The 17215-nt window shown below is 35.1% G+C and overlaps 1 protein-coding gene across 15 annotated transcripts in view; it reads right to left on the minus strand.

Annotated features, from left to right (window-relative positions):
* TRIP12 (thyroid hormone receptor interactor 12) overlaps nucleotides 1–17215 on the minus strand; it is a 175345-nt gene that overhangs the window by 95269 nt on the left and 62861 nt on the right. For 8 of the 15 annotated variants that reach the window (XM_037849860.1, XM_037849859.1, XM_037849858.1 and 5 more), the window contains 2 exons: nucleotides 6606–6731; nucleotides 4988–5790 (listed from right to left, as the gene is read on the minus strand). In XM_037849860.1, coding sequence (XP_037705788.1) covers nucleotides 4988–5790; nucleotides 6606–6731 — 929 coding nt within the window. The remainder of the gene's footprint in view (nucleotides 1–4987; nucleotides 5791–6605; nucleotides 6732–17215) is intronic. The other 7 variants (XM_037849872.1, XM_037849868.1, XM_037849871.1 and 4 more) reach the window with 2 other exon arrangements.

Raw genomic sequence — 17215 nt, forward strand, 5'->3', positions numbered from 1 at the left:
TATAATATATTATGTAATATATATTAACTATATATATAAAATGAGTAGTAATATAAAAGGCAATATTACAAAAAAGCAGTATTAGAAGACATTTTCACTAACTTATATGTAATTTGGTAAAATGCAATTTGGCTGTTAATTCTTATCCTGAGCTAGTATACAAAAACACATATGGATTTCTGTGAACATACAATATACTTTTTTCTTAAAGCAAAAGCTTCTTAACAAAGAGGCCAACCATATTTGTTTCCATTCAATGCTTTTTAAAATTAATTTAGCAGCAAATATTTTTAAATGTATTTCTTTTGAAAATTTAAAAAATATTAGATTCTCAGCTGACAATTTTTCAAAGTGGTTACATAATGGAACTAGTAAAGTTTTAAATTACTAAATTATTTCTAGGCTTTCTTATAATATAGAAAACTCTTAACATTCAAGACTTCCTTTTAAGTTCCCCGCCCAACACCTCAAAAGGCTGAAAGATAATATATTTCCAAGTCAACAGGGATGATCCTTCAAAATCCATCTCGGTGAAAAACCAAGAGTCTAACTTTTTTATGTTCTGCTGCACAACTAGCTCTAAACTAAAAATTCAAAGGACCAAGTCTCAGACTGATGAAAAGAGCCCTAATCTGAGCAGAATTACCTTCCCAGAATTCAGCATCTGCCTGGTTCTCGTCTAGTTCTAATAATGGCCACAGGCTGCATGCAAGTTGCAGCAGAATACCAAACTCAAGCTGGAAATAAGCTGGTAGCTACTGCTGACTGTGTTACTAAGCATGTGCACAAGATGTCCACTTTAGATAATGGAGAGTAAACTAGATCTACAAATAGACACATCAGACTAGAAATATAATGCCTTTAAATTTGTCTATAAATAAATAAGTTCCATTAATACCCAGATTTTGATCACAAAGTTTCTTACATTTCTATACCATCTCCTTCCATTATCCTGACAATATACTTGGAAATAGTCATTAGTTTAAAATCAGCTTACATTAAAAAGAAAGTAGATTAGCAAAGTGTATTTTGCAGCCAAACTAATTACAAAAATAAAAATATTTTTAAAATCATCTTATTACTTGTGTTAAATTATGTCCCATAAATTTGCAAGAATGTCTATTAATTTAGGTTAAACAACAACACAGCTAAACAACCTTCCTTAAGCATATTAAGAACTGTCACCTAACACTATCCTTCCTGGGGTGCTCGTGAGACCTCTATCGATTGATTTAGGATGACCTTTGCTCCAGAGCTATTTTGATCAGTTGCAGTTGGCAGGCAGCACACTTCATGAAGTCTATGCTAAAGTAGTTGTTTCAGTAACTCGCATGCCAGCCGTAGTTCCTAATCAGGAACTTTTTCATCAGCCTGTTAACAGCTGCTGAAGCAGCACATTGGGAAAGGTCTTCCTGCTTCAGTGCCCAGACTAAATGTATTATATCATTTCCCAAAGTGTATCCCATGGACCACTGCTGCCTCATAAAGTAACAGCATGTGGTGAAATAAAACTGTGAAATATTGGGTTAAGCAAAAATTACTGCAAGACTTCCCACAGCTTTCAATATGTTCATATATATCCCAAATCTCCTTGAGTGATATTTGGCCAAGGGGAATGGTTTATCACAATGCATCTTGCAGTACTACTATTCCTACAATTTCAAAAACATTTCCTTTATCTTAAAGCTCTACTAACCAATCCTATCTTAGCATGAGCCTTCATCTGAGGAAATCTACCACATTCTAATTTATAGGTTTACTGATTCTTAAAGTTGCAAGAAAACAAGACATCCAGGGAAAAAAATTTTTTTTTGTAATATTTTATGTCTCACAAAGTATCCCACCCATTTCTTAGATAATTTACAGATATTTTTTTTCCTTCCTGACTTTCTCATACTAACCAGAAATCCATCTCTCAACTTCTGTCCATTGAATCTAATTCTGCCCTCTGGATCAATGTTGAAAAACAAAGAAAGAAAAAAAAAAAATCAAACTAACCCCTGGTACATATGAAAATCCTTCAAATAAATTACTATGGCACTTTAATTTTACAAAGTTATTTTCATATACATTCTTTCATTTAGGCTTCACAAGAATGAACATTACCATCTTGCAAATTAGATATTTGGGACTAGGTTGGCATCATTAACTAGAGTTAAACTATCAGGAGATTACAGAACTTTAAATCTGAATCTTCCAAATCTAATATTACGGGCTCGCTCTCTAAAATACTATTACTTGAAACCCAGAGATGATCATAAAGTATCTCATTTTGTCCTTACATCTCTTTTTAAAATTACACAGCACTGTCAATTCTGTTGTAGTATTGCTTCTGGGTTAAGCTATTTCTCAAGGTGACATTTAATAATGCCTAAATTCACCATGCCCTGCTTGACTTCAAGGAGCCTTTCCAGATTTAGCCCACCCTTAATCTCTCATTTATATGCATCCGATTTTTGAGACTGCTCTCTGGAATCAGACGGCCTGGTTTGACTCTTGGCTCTATCACTTCTCAGCTCTGTGATTTGGAAGAGGTCACCTGAACAGTGACCCTGAGTTTTCCTACCTGTGACAAATAATAATACCTACTACACAGGGCTACTGAGGAGTAAATGAGATAATCCACATAAAGCATTTGGAGCTTTGTCAAGCACTTGAAAGAAAATTAAATATTTGTAAAAATAAAAATTTTAAAAATATAGCAAAGACTCCCCCTATCATTTTGTTTTGAAATGTTTTTCACTTGTAAGAAAGGAAGCTAATGTATAATGAATGGTAAGATGTGGAGTTACAGTACTACTCATCAAAACCAGTAAAGAAGGAACAAGTAAAATCTGATCTCCCTAGAGTGTTAACATCTCCAAATGACCTAATTATGTATGTTACAATAGTACAATATACAGAGAACTAATAAGGGTATAAGTAAGTGGCACAGTTAAGAAAACAAAAGCTTCAAAATCAGTATAGTACATCTTTGAATCCTAACACTGCCACTTACAAGATTGAAATAAATGTCCTTAATAACATATTAAAGTACAGTTATTTTGAAAATTAAATGCAACCGCATATGTAAAATGCCTGAATACTGAACAAACGGTGGTTCCCTTTTCTTGTTTCAACAGTTAAGGCTATAATTAGCACTTAGAATTAAAGTAGTGGCAGTGAAAATGGAAAAGCAATATTAGTGACAATAAACCACAAGGATTTTGTGTAAGTGAGGAAAAAAATTATGAAATGAGTTTTAAAACACCAAGCCAGTTGGTGACCATGTACAGAGTGGGTTTAACAGAATAAGTACATCAGAACTCTCAGTGCTTCCCAATTAAGAGCTCCCCTTACAACCAAGGAAACCCCACTGATCAGCCATTGGTTGGGCCGAATTATCTTTAAAAAATTATGTTAACAAGCCCTGTGAGGAAAGAAAGCTGATCCCTTAGAAGAGTCCAGTACATGAAACTCAAGAAAAATCTGCCATCACATGGCCACGGAAGCTTCCTAAAAATAAAGAGCGGAAGGAGAAGAATTCTTTGAGTGAGGCAGACAGGAAGGCAGAAAAGGGGAGGGGTGAATCGCATGGAACCTGGTGTAAACTCAACCTGGCCCATCACACATCTACTATGATGGAGGCACACATACACACGAAGACTCACATGTGCACACACACGCACACAGTTAATCTCAGATCTACTTCACTTAAAAGGAGGTAAGAAAGGAGGTAATAAAAGCTGACATCAATAAGTACAATTGTCAAGAAAACACTGGCAGAACAAACGGACAGTTCGTTGACCTTTGTAATCTGGCCTGTTACCCATCTAGTGAAAATTTAATCTAATGGTTTTTTAATCAACCAAAAGCAGTTAAGATTGTGGGGTTAAATTTAACAGAGCTAACAAACCCAAAGACCAGTATTATCACAGACTGACTCAGGTATCTTAGTTCTTCAGCCACCTTCTTCCTACAATCAAAAAAAAGTTCTAGCCCTATGAAAATATGGATGTGAAATCAGAATTTTCTATGAGGACTCCAAAATGGTCAAAAATAAGATTCCTGATTAAATAGTACAAAAAGAAAACACTTAAAAAAAATTGTGGACAAGTGTTGTATTATTCTGTTTGTCCTTTTCATATATCTCAAAGTAGAAAAAACAAAACAAAAGAAAACACTTCAGCATTACAGCAACCATGTAACTGAAGAAGGTCATCACCAATTCTAATCAGTTCTAATGAGATGAACATTTGGCTTCCTGAAGAAGTCTTCTGGAGAAAGGAGGAGAATAGGTCTAAGGATCCCAAAGTCTGGCTCATAAAGGAACGTACATTTAACTATGTTTGCCCCATCTAGTTTTTGTTTCTCTGTTTGAATGTATGGTGCTCAAATAGTTCTTTCCACTCACTATGAGCTTCAAGAGCACACTGTTCTTTTCCATTTACCTAGGACCCAAAACGAAGTGTATAGATCAGAGGTATTCATCTTTAGACTAAGCATCTTAAAGGCCATAAAATATTACCTGTGAAGTAGGTTTCATTTATATTAGGGTACATTTCTTCTATTAATTTAGCTCAGTGTTTGCATACTTTAAGAACTTGAAATATTTATATGATACCAAAAAAGTACAAGATCTCTGATCTTGCTCAAGAACAACTCTATTTCTTAACTAGAATAATTTTGTTTCTCATACAAAAGAAAACCCAACTTTAGTTGCATCCTGATACTAGGAAATAAAATCACTGATGCTGCAAGGTTAAAGAAAGATACGGTCACTAAAATATGATGGTTTAGTAATAACAGAAAGGCAGCATTCCTCATCTGTCTTCATAAAACTAAATACAGTATCAATTATTATGTACTGATATGTATAAAAATAAATCTAAGACTGCCTCAGAATAAAAAAAAAGTGACTACCTTTAAGAAAGCGAAAACACTTTTTGACAAACCAAGAGTAATTTTAATTAAAAAAAAAAAAAAAAAAGATCTTTCATAAACTTACTTGCTAATTTGGCCTGTAATCCAGAAGGTCCAGGTTTTGATGTCTCTGACTTAGAAGACCCTGGAAGAGACAGCTTTGTTTTAGGAAGGCTAACTTTAGGGCTGAAACGAGCAGCCCAATCAAATTTTGAAGAGCCACCAGTTTTACTCTGTTCCTTTTCCCTGCTACTTCTTCTGGGACTGGGACTGGATGCTGAACGGGAACGCCTGGCCTTGTTCTGGTCTTTTCCTTGTTTTACCCTGGCACCTGGTGGTACAGTGGAGGAGGCCGAGGCTATGGCAGAAGATGAGGAGGAAGTAGAGGCAGCAGAAGAAGAATCAGTGATGGTGCTACACCCAGCTTTGGCTGAGGTGGCCGATTTTGAAGCCAGCTTGGTAGGTTTTGCAGATCTCTCTTCAGCACCCGTTGGTTCAGTCACAGAACCACTCTTTATACAAGAACTCTCTGTCCTCTTTCTTTTCTGACTCCGTGAACTACCAGTGACCCCACTCTTTCTGGTATGCGCCTTGCTTGTTGATGGCAATGGTGCAGATTTCGGTTGCTGCTCCTGGTCTAAATATCTCTTCTTTGATTTACTATGTGGCTTATTCGTCTCTGAGGGAGATTCAGTATGCAGAAGTGCTTTTGGTTTTTTGGCAGAGCTAGGAGAATTGGTCCTGTTGTAGCCTGGACTAGCACTGCGCTTCACTCCTCGAGAATTGTCTTTCTTAGGCACCTGCTCCGTTTTTTGCCCTTCTGGAGTACTGGCTCTGTCTGGGTCCTCTGGCTGTGGAACTATGACAGCAGATGATGAACTGCAGCTTCTAAGGGATTAGAGAAGAACAGAGTTATTATCAGGCTGTCATCACTACACACATCATCATCACATAATGTTTACTTCTTAAGTTCTTAAATCTCTGGAAATAAATACTTTAAAAAATGCAAGAATTTTTCCTGTACTAAATAAACAGGTTTTGAAATGGCTCAAATTCGAAGGGGGGAGGTGGGGAAGAGCAGGTGTGATTTTGGATGGTAAAATATTTGATTAGAAGAGTATTCTTTAGCCCAGAGACTACTGATGCTAACATTCCCAATCACAAATCAAGGATTAAGACTACAAGAAAAAGATGCTTAAGTAGTTCAGAACCAGTTGAAATTAGAACTTTGATACTCTGTTCACAAATATAACTGCTTTGTCAAAGCTTAGAATAAATAAGAAATGAAAATATACATTTTCAAAATGAAGATGAGAACTTTTAATATTGTAGTACCATCAAATCTTCATAGTTACTTTCCTTTTCAAAGACTCCTATCGAGTAGATCTTAAGAAATCGACCTGAACTATGGCTTTCACAACAAAAACTAAGGAAAATAGTAAAATGGAATTTTAATGCCTATAATGGTTTAAGTAAAGTAGGAAGCTCACAGCTCTCTAAGCAAGGAAAAAAGTCATTGTCTAGGGCATATTGCATTGACATCACTGCAAAGGCAATACACTATTAATTTTTAAAGTTATTCTCAGAAAAAAAAAAACATGTATTGTAACATTTTGGGATAACCCGACAAATTTTAGTATTATGGAATGATTCAAATGAAAATAGTTTCTCCTTGAAAATGCATAAACAATGTGAAAATTTACCTTTTAGAAAGGTGTCCCCTTGACAGTTCAGAAGTAGTATTAGACTGCACTTTGGGTGCCTTAGTATTAGATTTTCTACTCTCAGGAGGGCTATATCCCTTATGTTTTGCCTGCCCTAAATGTGACCTGTCAGCAGAAAATCAAAACAGAAGTCTATCAGGAAAATGAGATGCAAATACGATACTGAATGTGAAATATTTTTATATTAAGAAAAAAAAAAAAGAAATGAAACCTCACATTTCTTGATTATTGGTCCTACGCTTTTCCCAAATATTTTTAAAAATTATTATTCTATCAAATAATCTGTCAAAATAAATTGCCAGGTTCCTTAATAACCAAGAGTTAAGATTTCTTATTACTGCCAGTTGTTATAATCATGTCGAAGTATTACAGTGGCTGAAGCAATAAAGAATTTTTCAGCAATTTTACTGTAGACATTCAAATAAGCGAAAGTTTTACAGAAAGCAAATCTATACTATAGACATAAACACTCTTTTTAATTGACAATGTGACTGTAATAATTTCAAAAGTTTACAGAAAAGACAGTCTGTGATCCCCCACAATGACTGTGATTTCCAATTTGTACATTAAAGTGCAGGTAAACACAGCAAATGTAGAGACAGATGAACCAATTCTCTAACTGATTTTATACAGACAATCACTAGAAGGACTAAAAACAGTAAACAGACCCATATGAAATCAATATAGTGATATTTGCTAAGAATTTAAAGTACCAATCAACAGAAAGTCTACCAAAACCTAGAGAATTTACCATAAAATATTCCAAACACATTCATAACCGGTTAACAGGATAAACAAATTCCATTATTAAGACTGGGTTATATTTATAATAAATCAAATCCTATGCCAACATTGTTTTAAGAGCAAGTCTGAAGACATGAAGAAGCTGCATTCTTGGCTGTAACCTCTGGCAATGGTTACATGAGATTTACATAAGCAATAAAGAAGCATGCTTATATATAACATATATTCAGAAAAGCTGTTATTACAGAGGTGAGATATTAATGTAATAAATGCAATTCACAGTGAATTATGTAATTCTCAGTCAAGACCATCTTCCCCAACTAAACAACATAAAAGGGAGCATTTTAATGAGATCTTAGAACAACCATAATGTTTCATTGATAACAAAACTGTTTACTGGTTAAAACTTTTTTAAGACTTTCATACCAAATACCATCCCAAAGGTGCTAGAACTCAGTCACTGAAAATCTCACACAATGCTAATTCTAAACTTGTAAGGATGCTATAAAAATTTTAATACCATTTCAACTATAGTCTCTTCAAAGAAGATGAACAAAGGTTTCTCTCTTAGTGTCTTTACTACTTCTTCCATTTTTCCAAGAAAATTCATTAATGGATTCATGAAAGATGATGTAAAAATTAACGTCTATCATTTTCATTTTTAAGGTTCAAATCAATGACAAAAATAATACTTTCCAAAGTTTATTACGATAGATCAACTAATACAAATTCTAGGTGAGTGTGTAGTAAAGAATTTGGCCTTGCCCAAAGAGGGGTATGGCCTTAGCCTAGTTTCTGGAAGGTAATCTATGTCTACCCGATATAGAAGGGTCTTTGTTTAGGGTAGGGGGAGACACACCTGATAGTTCTTGGGTGAGAGCTGCTCAAGACAGAAAGACCAACAATGTGGCTTAGGCTGGGAACTTTGAGTCACATGGTACCAGATGACTTGGAGGATGAGATCAACCACCTGGGCAATCAATCAATCAATCATTCCTACATCGTGGAACCCCAATAAAAACTCAACACTGAATCTCAGGTGAGCCTTCCTGGTTGACATTACTCCGTGGATACTGTCACATATCAATGTCAAGGGAATAACACATTCTGACTCCACCAGGAAAAGGGCAACAGAAGTTCCATGTTTGGAATCCTCCTGGACTCTGCTCTACCTATTTCCTCTCTTGGCTGACTTTAATCTTTATCCTTTTCCTGCAATATACTGTAACTGTAAGTATAATACCTTTCAGGGTATTCTATGAGTTCTTCTAGCAAATTATCAAACCTGAGGGTGTTTTTGGAAAACCCCCCTGAACTCATAATTGGTGTCAGAAGTGAGGGCAATCTTGGGGACTGTGCGCTCTAACTTTGTAGTTAGCCTTAAACCCCCAGCTAGTCTTCCAAGAGTCTTAGTCATCACCTTAGTAACGAAAGTGTTTAAAGATATGTATTTTCTCTGGATGTAGTCAAGCTGAACTTGTAAGGTCCATATATACTGTGATTTTGTTTCCATTTTTCTTAGATTACTTCTATTATGTACTTCATTTTTGCTTTAACCCGGTGTGCCAGTTTCAATGTATTATGTCCCCCAAAATTCCATTATCTTTGATGTAATCTTGTGTGGGCAGACGTATCAGTGTTAATTAGACTGTAATTCTTTGATTCCATGGAGATGCAACCCACCCAACTGTGGGTGATGACTCTGATTGGATAATTTCCATGGAGGTGTGGCCCCACCCATTCAGCATGGGCCATGATTAGTTCACTAGAGCACCATATAAGCTCAGACAGAAGGAGAGAGCCTGCTACAGCCAAGAGGGACACTTTGAAGAATGCACAGAAGCTGAGATAGCAGCTTCAGATGAGAGACAGTTTGAAGACGGTTGTTGAAAGCAAACTCTTGCTCCGGAGAAGCTAAGAGAGGACAATCGCCCCAAGAGCAACTGAGAGTGACATTTTGAAGAGGAGCTGTGGCCTAGAGAGGAACATCCTGGGAGAAAGCCATTTTGAAACCAGAACTTTGGAGCAGACGCCAGCCACGTGCCTTCCCAGCTAACAGAGGTTTTCTGGACACCACTGGCCACCCTCCACTGAAGGTACCTGATCGCTGATGCGTTACCTTGGACACTTTAAGGCCTTAACACTGTAACTGTGTAACCAAATAAACCCTCTTTTATAAAAACCAATCCATTTCTGGTGTTTTGCATTCCGGCAGCATTAGCAAACTAGAACACCCAGAATTTTTTATTAGAGGGACAATTTCTAAGTGATTGCTTTTGTTTTTGTTATATTTCTAGCAACAGAGTTAGCTCTGAAATCATTTTTTTAAAACGAGATCAAGTTAATTTTTCAAATTATGCCACAGCTACTTAAAAAAAAAAAAAGGTATAACACTGTTTTCCAGGGTATAACATTTAACATCATGGATATTTATAAATTATGTCATTTGGAACCTCTACCTTATTTTCTTAAGATTTGCTATATGTTGATTTTTTAATTGAATCACACTTTCCATTCCATTATTTTAAAAAAACCCTTGCTGTAATCCTTGATTTCTAAAAATTAAAAAGAAACTTTATCCATTCAAAACTGAACAACTTTGTGATAAACAATATGTAAAAGTTAAATATTCAAATATAAATCCCTAAAAATGTGTGTTATGCTATACCCCTGTGCCAGTTTGGATGTATTATGTCCCCCAAACCACCATTATCTTTGATGCAATCTTGTGGGGGCAGACGTATTAGTGTTGATTAGGTTGCAACCTATTGATTCAGTGTTTCCATGGAGATTTGACTCAATCAACTGTGGGCAAGACCTTTCACTGGATTATTTCTATGGAGGTGCTGCCCTACCCATTCAGGGTGGGTCTTTATTAAATCACTGGAGTACTTTAAAAAGAGCCACACAGGCCCAGATGCAGAGCAGCTGTAAGTGACATTTTGGAGGGCAACTGAGAGTGATATTTTGAAGGAGCTGCAGCTAAGAGAGGACAAAATGCCCCACGAGCAACATTTTGGAGAACACCATTTTGAAACACAACCTGGGAGCAAGCAGACGTCAGCCATGTGCCTTCCCAGCGAACAGAGGTTTTCCTGATGCCAATGGCCTTTCTCTACTGAGGGTACCCTATGGTTGATGCCTTACCCTGGACCCTTTATGGCCTTAAGACTGTAACTTTGTAACCAAATAAACCCCCTTTAAAAAAGCCAATCCATTTCTGGTATTTTGCAAAAAGGCAGCATTAGCAAACCGGAACAACTTACTAAAATAAGTCTACAAAAAAAAAAAAAAAAATTCATTGTTTGTCGTTCGAAATTGACCCACATCAATGTAATGCTAGTTGCACTGCAGAGGTACCAGTCCTCAATTTCTTTAACCTGAATAAATTATTCATTTATATTTAAATATACCTAACTTTATATCCACATAAATCTATTCTTTCATTTCTCATGTCCTTACCAAAACCTTCAATAAACTGAAGAATTTAGCAAGGAAACTCCCAATATCAGACCCCTCCAAAATAAATACCATCCAATCATCTGAGAAAACTGAGGCTCATAAAACTGGCTTAAATCCAACAATATGCACACTGATCTAATTCTTCCTTTCCTAAAATTATTTTAAGTGTGACATTCTGAGGGCAGGTTTAAAAATATATTTAAGAATATTATAAAATACCGTTTATTATTGCCCTTCTATCTAGGGATTGTCAACTATTTCTGCACAGGGTCAGATAGTAAATGTTTTTGGCTTTGTGGGTGACACTGTGAGTAGCACTATTACTAAACTTTGCCATTATAGTGCAAAAGCAGCCAAAGACAATGCATAATGAACGGGCATGACTGTGTTCCAATCAAAATTTTATTGACAAAAATAGGTGGTGAGCCAGATTTTGCCATGGCCCATAGTTTTTCCACCCTCTGGTGAGCACATGTAACCAGATGGCACCATGCAGTTAAAAATACAGGACACTTCCAAAGTGGGACTCTATTTTATTATATTCCACTTATAATTATTAATGCTCAAAATGCTGCAGAGTAGATCCCTAAAAAATACTGATGCCCATCCAGATAGCCAGTTAGAATACCATAATATACAGACCTAAACGTTAAGCCTCAGATGCCTCCTTTTAGTTCATTTTACCAACTCCCTCCTTTTAATGGACCTTGATGCTCAACATTAATTTCATAATCTCTGAGATCTAGTAAACTTTATGTTAGAATAGCACAGTAAAATTAAGGAAAAACTCTTAAGTAGCACTAGAATATGAGCCTATTCAGTAAGTTACAGCCCAAGCCTTTATGAGTGTGTGTGTGTGTGTGCACGCGCACGTGTGTGTGAATGACTCACAGAGTGCATTCACAAGATTTTATAACATCATATGGGTGTTCCTGAAGAAACATCACATTCTGCAAAATAGCCCACTAAAAATAACAGGGCTAATGGTGAAAATACAATGGGGCACAGAGCACTTAAACCTGTTACTTTGTAATGAGAATCCTAACAAAACCATCATCAATTTTAATAGAAGATTACTGCACCAATAATCACAGTCAATCCCTACCCTTTAGAGTCTTACTCTGTACTTCCTCTTCAAAGGGTAAATTTTTAAAGACATTTTCTTCTGAGATCAGCTTCAACAAAATTAAAAATACAATTCCAGGATAGATGTTCCTTATTACCAAATTCCTTTTATTTGCTTTATTTTTATCTTGATGAAATGTTAGCACACTATATTGATGTTTCTAAACTGTGCTTAGGCAGGCTTTTTATATGTTTCTTACTTCATTTCAAGGCACTAAGGGGCATAATAATAGATATTTACATTATATGACAGACATCATAGAGAGGGAGTACTGGATCAGATAAGAGGTGAGAACCAACTTACTCATTTCAACTAAGTGCTGGGTGTGCCAATTATTCAATTTATGAAGTCACAGTAAGGCATATAAAAATGGATAACAGTCCAGTCTTCAAAGAGATCACAGGCTATAAAACAACATGATCTACCTGGTGCTCTAATGTTCCCAGCAAAGGGAGAAATTATTTCTAGCAGAAGAATACAGGCTTTATAAAACATGGCAATTAAACCAGGTCCTGAACGATGAGAAGTTGAGGAAAAGGTATTCCAGTCAAAAAACAAAGTACGAAGGTAGAGGCATGAAACCCACCTGGCAAATCGTTTGACTTGCCCTAGGCATAGATGTTAGGAAATAAGATTGAAAGGATAAGCTAGGGCCTGACAGGGAGGGTCCCAAAATGCCTTGTAGAAGGATCTACATTTTATCCTTAATAAAATATGCAAACAACAAAATGGCAGGATATCTATGCTTTACTTAAGTTAATACGTCAGAATTAGGTGAGACTTCCTTAGAACCCATTAAGAGAGAATTAATTCCTGAAGTACCAAAGGAAATTTGTAAGGTTGTCTCATGGTTAATTGGTCCAACATAGCATCCTTAATAAGGCTCTCAAAATCAGGAATTATACATGACCAAGCAATTTACTTATTGCTAATGAGTGCTTAAATTGCAAATTGAAGGTGTTTCCCTTAGTTCAGAAAACAAAATAACTGAATATTTAATTTCAGTCCATTTAAAGTGGGAAACCCCCTTCCCAAAGAGGAAAATCAAAGTGCTTCAAAGAATACCACTAAAATCTTCCACTTCAACTAACTTGAAAATAGTTATCAAAATAAAACACATAATATAAACTTATTGCTTGCACTCATTAAGCTAATCCACACTTTACATTTTCACTTCAATTTATATATAGCATATGCCAAGTATGGTATACATTAAGTCTAGAATATTATTAATTAATCGGAATGTTAAAAACAATGACGTTACATATTTATACTTTTCTTGGTACTCTGCTGAAAACAGGTAAAAGAAATAATGATAGGGTTACAAGCAGAGAGGCAAAAATGACAACTTTATATTTTTGATGATCTAGGTATACTGAGCATGAGTGAGTAAACCACACTTATGTTATCGTGGAAAGAAAAAAAAAACAGACAGACTAAACAGAACCAAAACCATGGGAAAAGCTAATCAAAACAGGGGGAGCTTTATGCCCCAATTTACTTTCACCCACATTTCACAAATAAATAATTGGAGACAGAAGACATGAAGACAATAAAAAATAGAAAATTAATGATGCACTACTCTCATGAACTTATTAAGATAACTACAGGATAAATATTTCTTCAAGTGTTGATGATATGATAAGCATTATATTAAACTCCTTTAAATATATTATCCAGCTTAATCCTCAAACAACACCTGAGACAAGTATTATTATCATTTTAAAGATACAGGAAAGGAAGCTGTGTAAAGTCACACAGCTCTAGGCAGGAAAGGTAAGATTAAATTCAGGTATTCTGACTCCCTAAGTCTGCAACTTTCTAATTCAAATATAGGCACAAGTTTTTGCCCACAGTTTTCTTTATACTATTATAAAAGTATTAGAAAATCAGTAATTAGAAATTAGAAAATACAAAAATGAAAATATTAGAAAAAAAGGAAAATCAGTAATCCTAATATAAAAAAGTTTCAAACATAAATTGCCATAGGGAAAACTGGAAATCAAAATGTCATCAAGAGTGACTGTAATAAACAGTACTTCCATATGATGGAAAATTATGTAGACATTAAAATGAATGAGGTAGCTTTATATATGTAGCAACAAGTAAAAATACCTATAACATGTGACTGAAAACAACAAACCAGAATTCAATATGTAAAATGATTCTATTCTTAAAATGAAAGAAATGACCCTAAATATAAATAAATAAAAAGCTATCATGAATATGAACATCTTCTTATTCAAACCTTCCCATCTTTTAGGAGTCAGTTAAATTCTTTATCGTCTATCAAGTCTTCTTTACCCCTAGAAACTTACAGTGCTTACAAGATTCAAGTCTGTATTTCCACCAGGTGTATGTCAACTGTCTTCTAATGCATATATGTCGCCAAACCCCTCTTCAGGAACTAGGACTGAAGTTTGTACACAATAAACCAATAAACATCAGCTGAATGAATTAAAACATTAGTTCTCCTGTACAGTGGTAGGAAGGGAAATAACCTCATACACAATTTAATAGTATATTTACATCAGATCTCACTCCTTAAACCTCTATGTTCAATTTTTAACCTAAATACTAAAACAAAAACAAAAACAAAAAAACACAAGAAAACAAGAGAGCATATTTTCCCTTCTTCAATTAGCAGAAAAATGTAAAAATGGAGAGACAAATGAGATGATTAGAAAAAACACCTTTTTCCTGATAGTGGGAATGTAAATTGAAGAAAAAAAATTTACGTTATAAACAAGTTGGTGACCATAAAAGACAACACCTTTTGACCAAGCAATTTCATTTCCAGGAACCTATCCTTTAGTGGTATCTGAAATGAAAATATTTAAGCATAAGCAGAAAGCTCTTCCATGACAGCTATCCAATAACTGAAAAAGTAATCATGGAAAAAACACTGTATATTGACTCCATGAATTATGTGGCCATTTGTAAATGATTACCAAAAAAAATCATATAATAGGGAAAATTGTTTATGTTAGGACGGAAAAAAACAGTATTTACAGTATAATCAGCTATATCCTAAATTGTATTTTGGAGAAAAATAAAAATTAAAATGCTATTGCAGATTTATTTCTCGATGGTACTTATTTTCTTCTTCTACTTTTCTATATTCCATTCCTTTGAAATAGTTTTCCAAGAAAAATGCAACTCTACTTCTTTCTATATAATTAATGCTGGTTAATAACATTCCAGCTCTGAAAATGTTAACAAAAAGCTATAACCTACAGTTCTCACAATTGGGTTTTTACTCAGAAACTAATAACTGTTGCAAGTTTGCAGACAGATTAAAATGAAATGCTGTATCAACTAGAATTTGGAGAAATGGGCACTCTGACAGAGTATAAGCTGGTCCAATGTTTCTGATGGACAATTTGGTAATCTGTTAAGTCTTCAAAATATTCATACCCTTACATCCTATAAAACACTTCCAGGATCTGAATGACAGTCAAATATGATAGTTACAGAAATTTTTTTTAGAGCAGAAAATTGGGGGAAAAACACTAGAGGTCCAAATATTTTAAATCATGTGCTTTCATATCAAAGAAAATCATGGAGGCATTTAAAATTTTTCTCATGGAAGAATGTTCCACAATTACAGAAAGTTCACATCAAGTGATAAAAGCTGATTAGTATACTATATCATCCTATTATTTTATGTTGGAAGTATACATAAAGAAAAAGAACAGACAATAGAAATATTACCCATGGTTATTTCTGGGTGGTACGATTAAAACTATCTTTTCTTTAATTTTCCTGAACCTTCCCAGTTTTCTATTAAGAACATGCACTGTGCTTTTACAACAAAAACAACATTAAAGAAATTACCAAGTACCTAGGAATAAACTTAACCAAAGATGTAAAAGACCTATACAAAGAAAACTACATAACTCTACTAAAAGAAATAGACGGGGACCTTAAAAGATGGAAAAATATTCCATGTTCATGGATAGGAAGACTAAATGTCATTAAGATGTCAATTCTACCCAAACTCATCTACAGATTCAATGCAATCCCAATCAAAATTCCAACAACCTACTTTGCAGACTTGGAAAAGCTAGTTATCAAATTTATTTGAAAAGGGAAGATGCCTCGAATTGCTAAAGACACTCTAAAAAAGAAAAGCGAAGCGGGAGGACTTACAATCCCTGATTTTGAAGCTTATTATAAAGCCACAGTTGTCAAAACAGCATGGTACTGGCACAAAAAGAGACATATAGATCAATGGAATCGAATTGAGAATTCAGAGATAGACCCTCAGATCTATGGCCGACTGATCTTTGATAAGGCCCCCAAAGTCACTGAACTGAATCATAATGGTCTTTTCAACAAATGGGGCTGGGAGAGTTGGATATCCATATCCAAAAGAATGAAAGAGGACCCCTACCTTACACCCTACACAAAAATTAACTCAAAATGGACCAAAGATCTCAATATAAAAGAAAGTACCATAAAACTCCTAGAAGATAATGTAGGAAAACATCTTCAAGACCTTGTATTAGGCGGCCACTTCCTAGACTTTACACCCAAAGCACAAGCAACAAAAGAGAAAATAGATAAATGGGAACTCCTCAAGCTTAGAAGTTTCTGCACCTCAAAGGAATTTCTCAAAAAGGTAAAGAGGCAGCCAACTCAATGGGAAAAAATTTTTGGAAACCATGTATCTGACAAAAGACTGATTATCTTGCATATATAAAGAAATCCTACAACTCAATGACAATAGTACAGACAGCCCAATTATAAAATGGGCAAAAGATATGAAAAGACAGTTCTCTAAAGAGGAAATACAAATGGCCAAGAAACACATGAAAAAATGTTCAGCTTCACTAGCTATTAGAGAGATGCAAATTAAGACCACAATGAGATACCATCTCACACCGATTAGAATGGCTGCCATTAAACAAACAGGAAACTACAAATGCTGGAAGGGATGTGGAGAAATTGGAACTCTTGTTCATTGATGGTGGGACTGTATAATGGTTAAGCCACTCTGGAAGTCAGTCTGGCAGTTCCTTAGAAAACTAGATATAGAGTTACCATTCGATCCAGGGATTGCACTTCTCGGTATATACCCGGAAGATCGGAAAGCAGTGACACGAACAGATATCTGCACGCCAATGTTCATAGCAGCATTATTCACAATTGCCAAGAGATGGAAACAACCCAAATGTCCTTCAACAGATGAGTGGATAAATAAAATGTGGTATATACACACGATGGAATACTACGCGGCAGTAAGAAGGAATGA

Source organism: Choloepus didactylus, chromosome 9, assembly GCF_015220235.1.
Source record: "Choloepus didactylus isolate mChoDid1 chromosome 9, mChoDid1.pri, whole genome shotgun sequence".
NCBI classification, from domain to species: domain Eukaryota; kingdom Metazoa; phylum Chordata; class Mammalia; order Pilosa; family Megalonychidae; genus Choloepus; species Choloepus didactylus.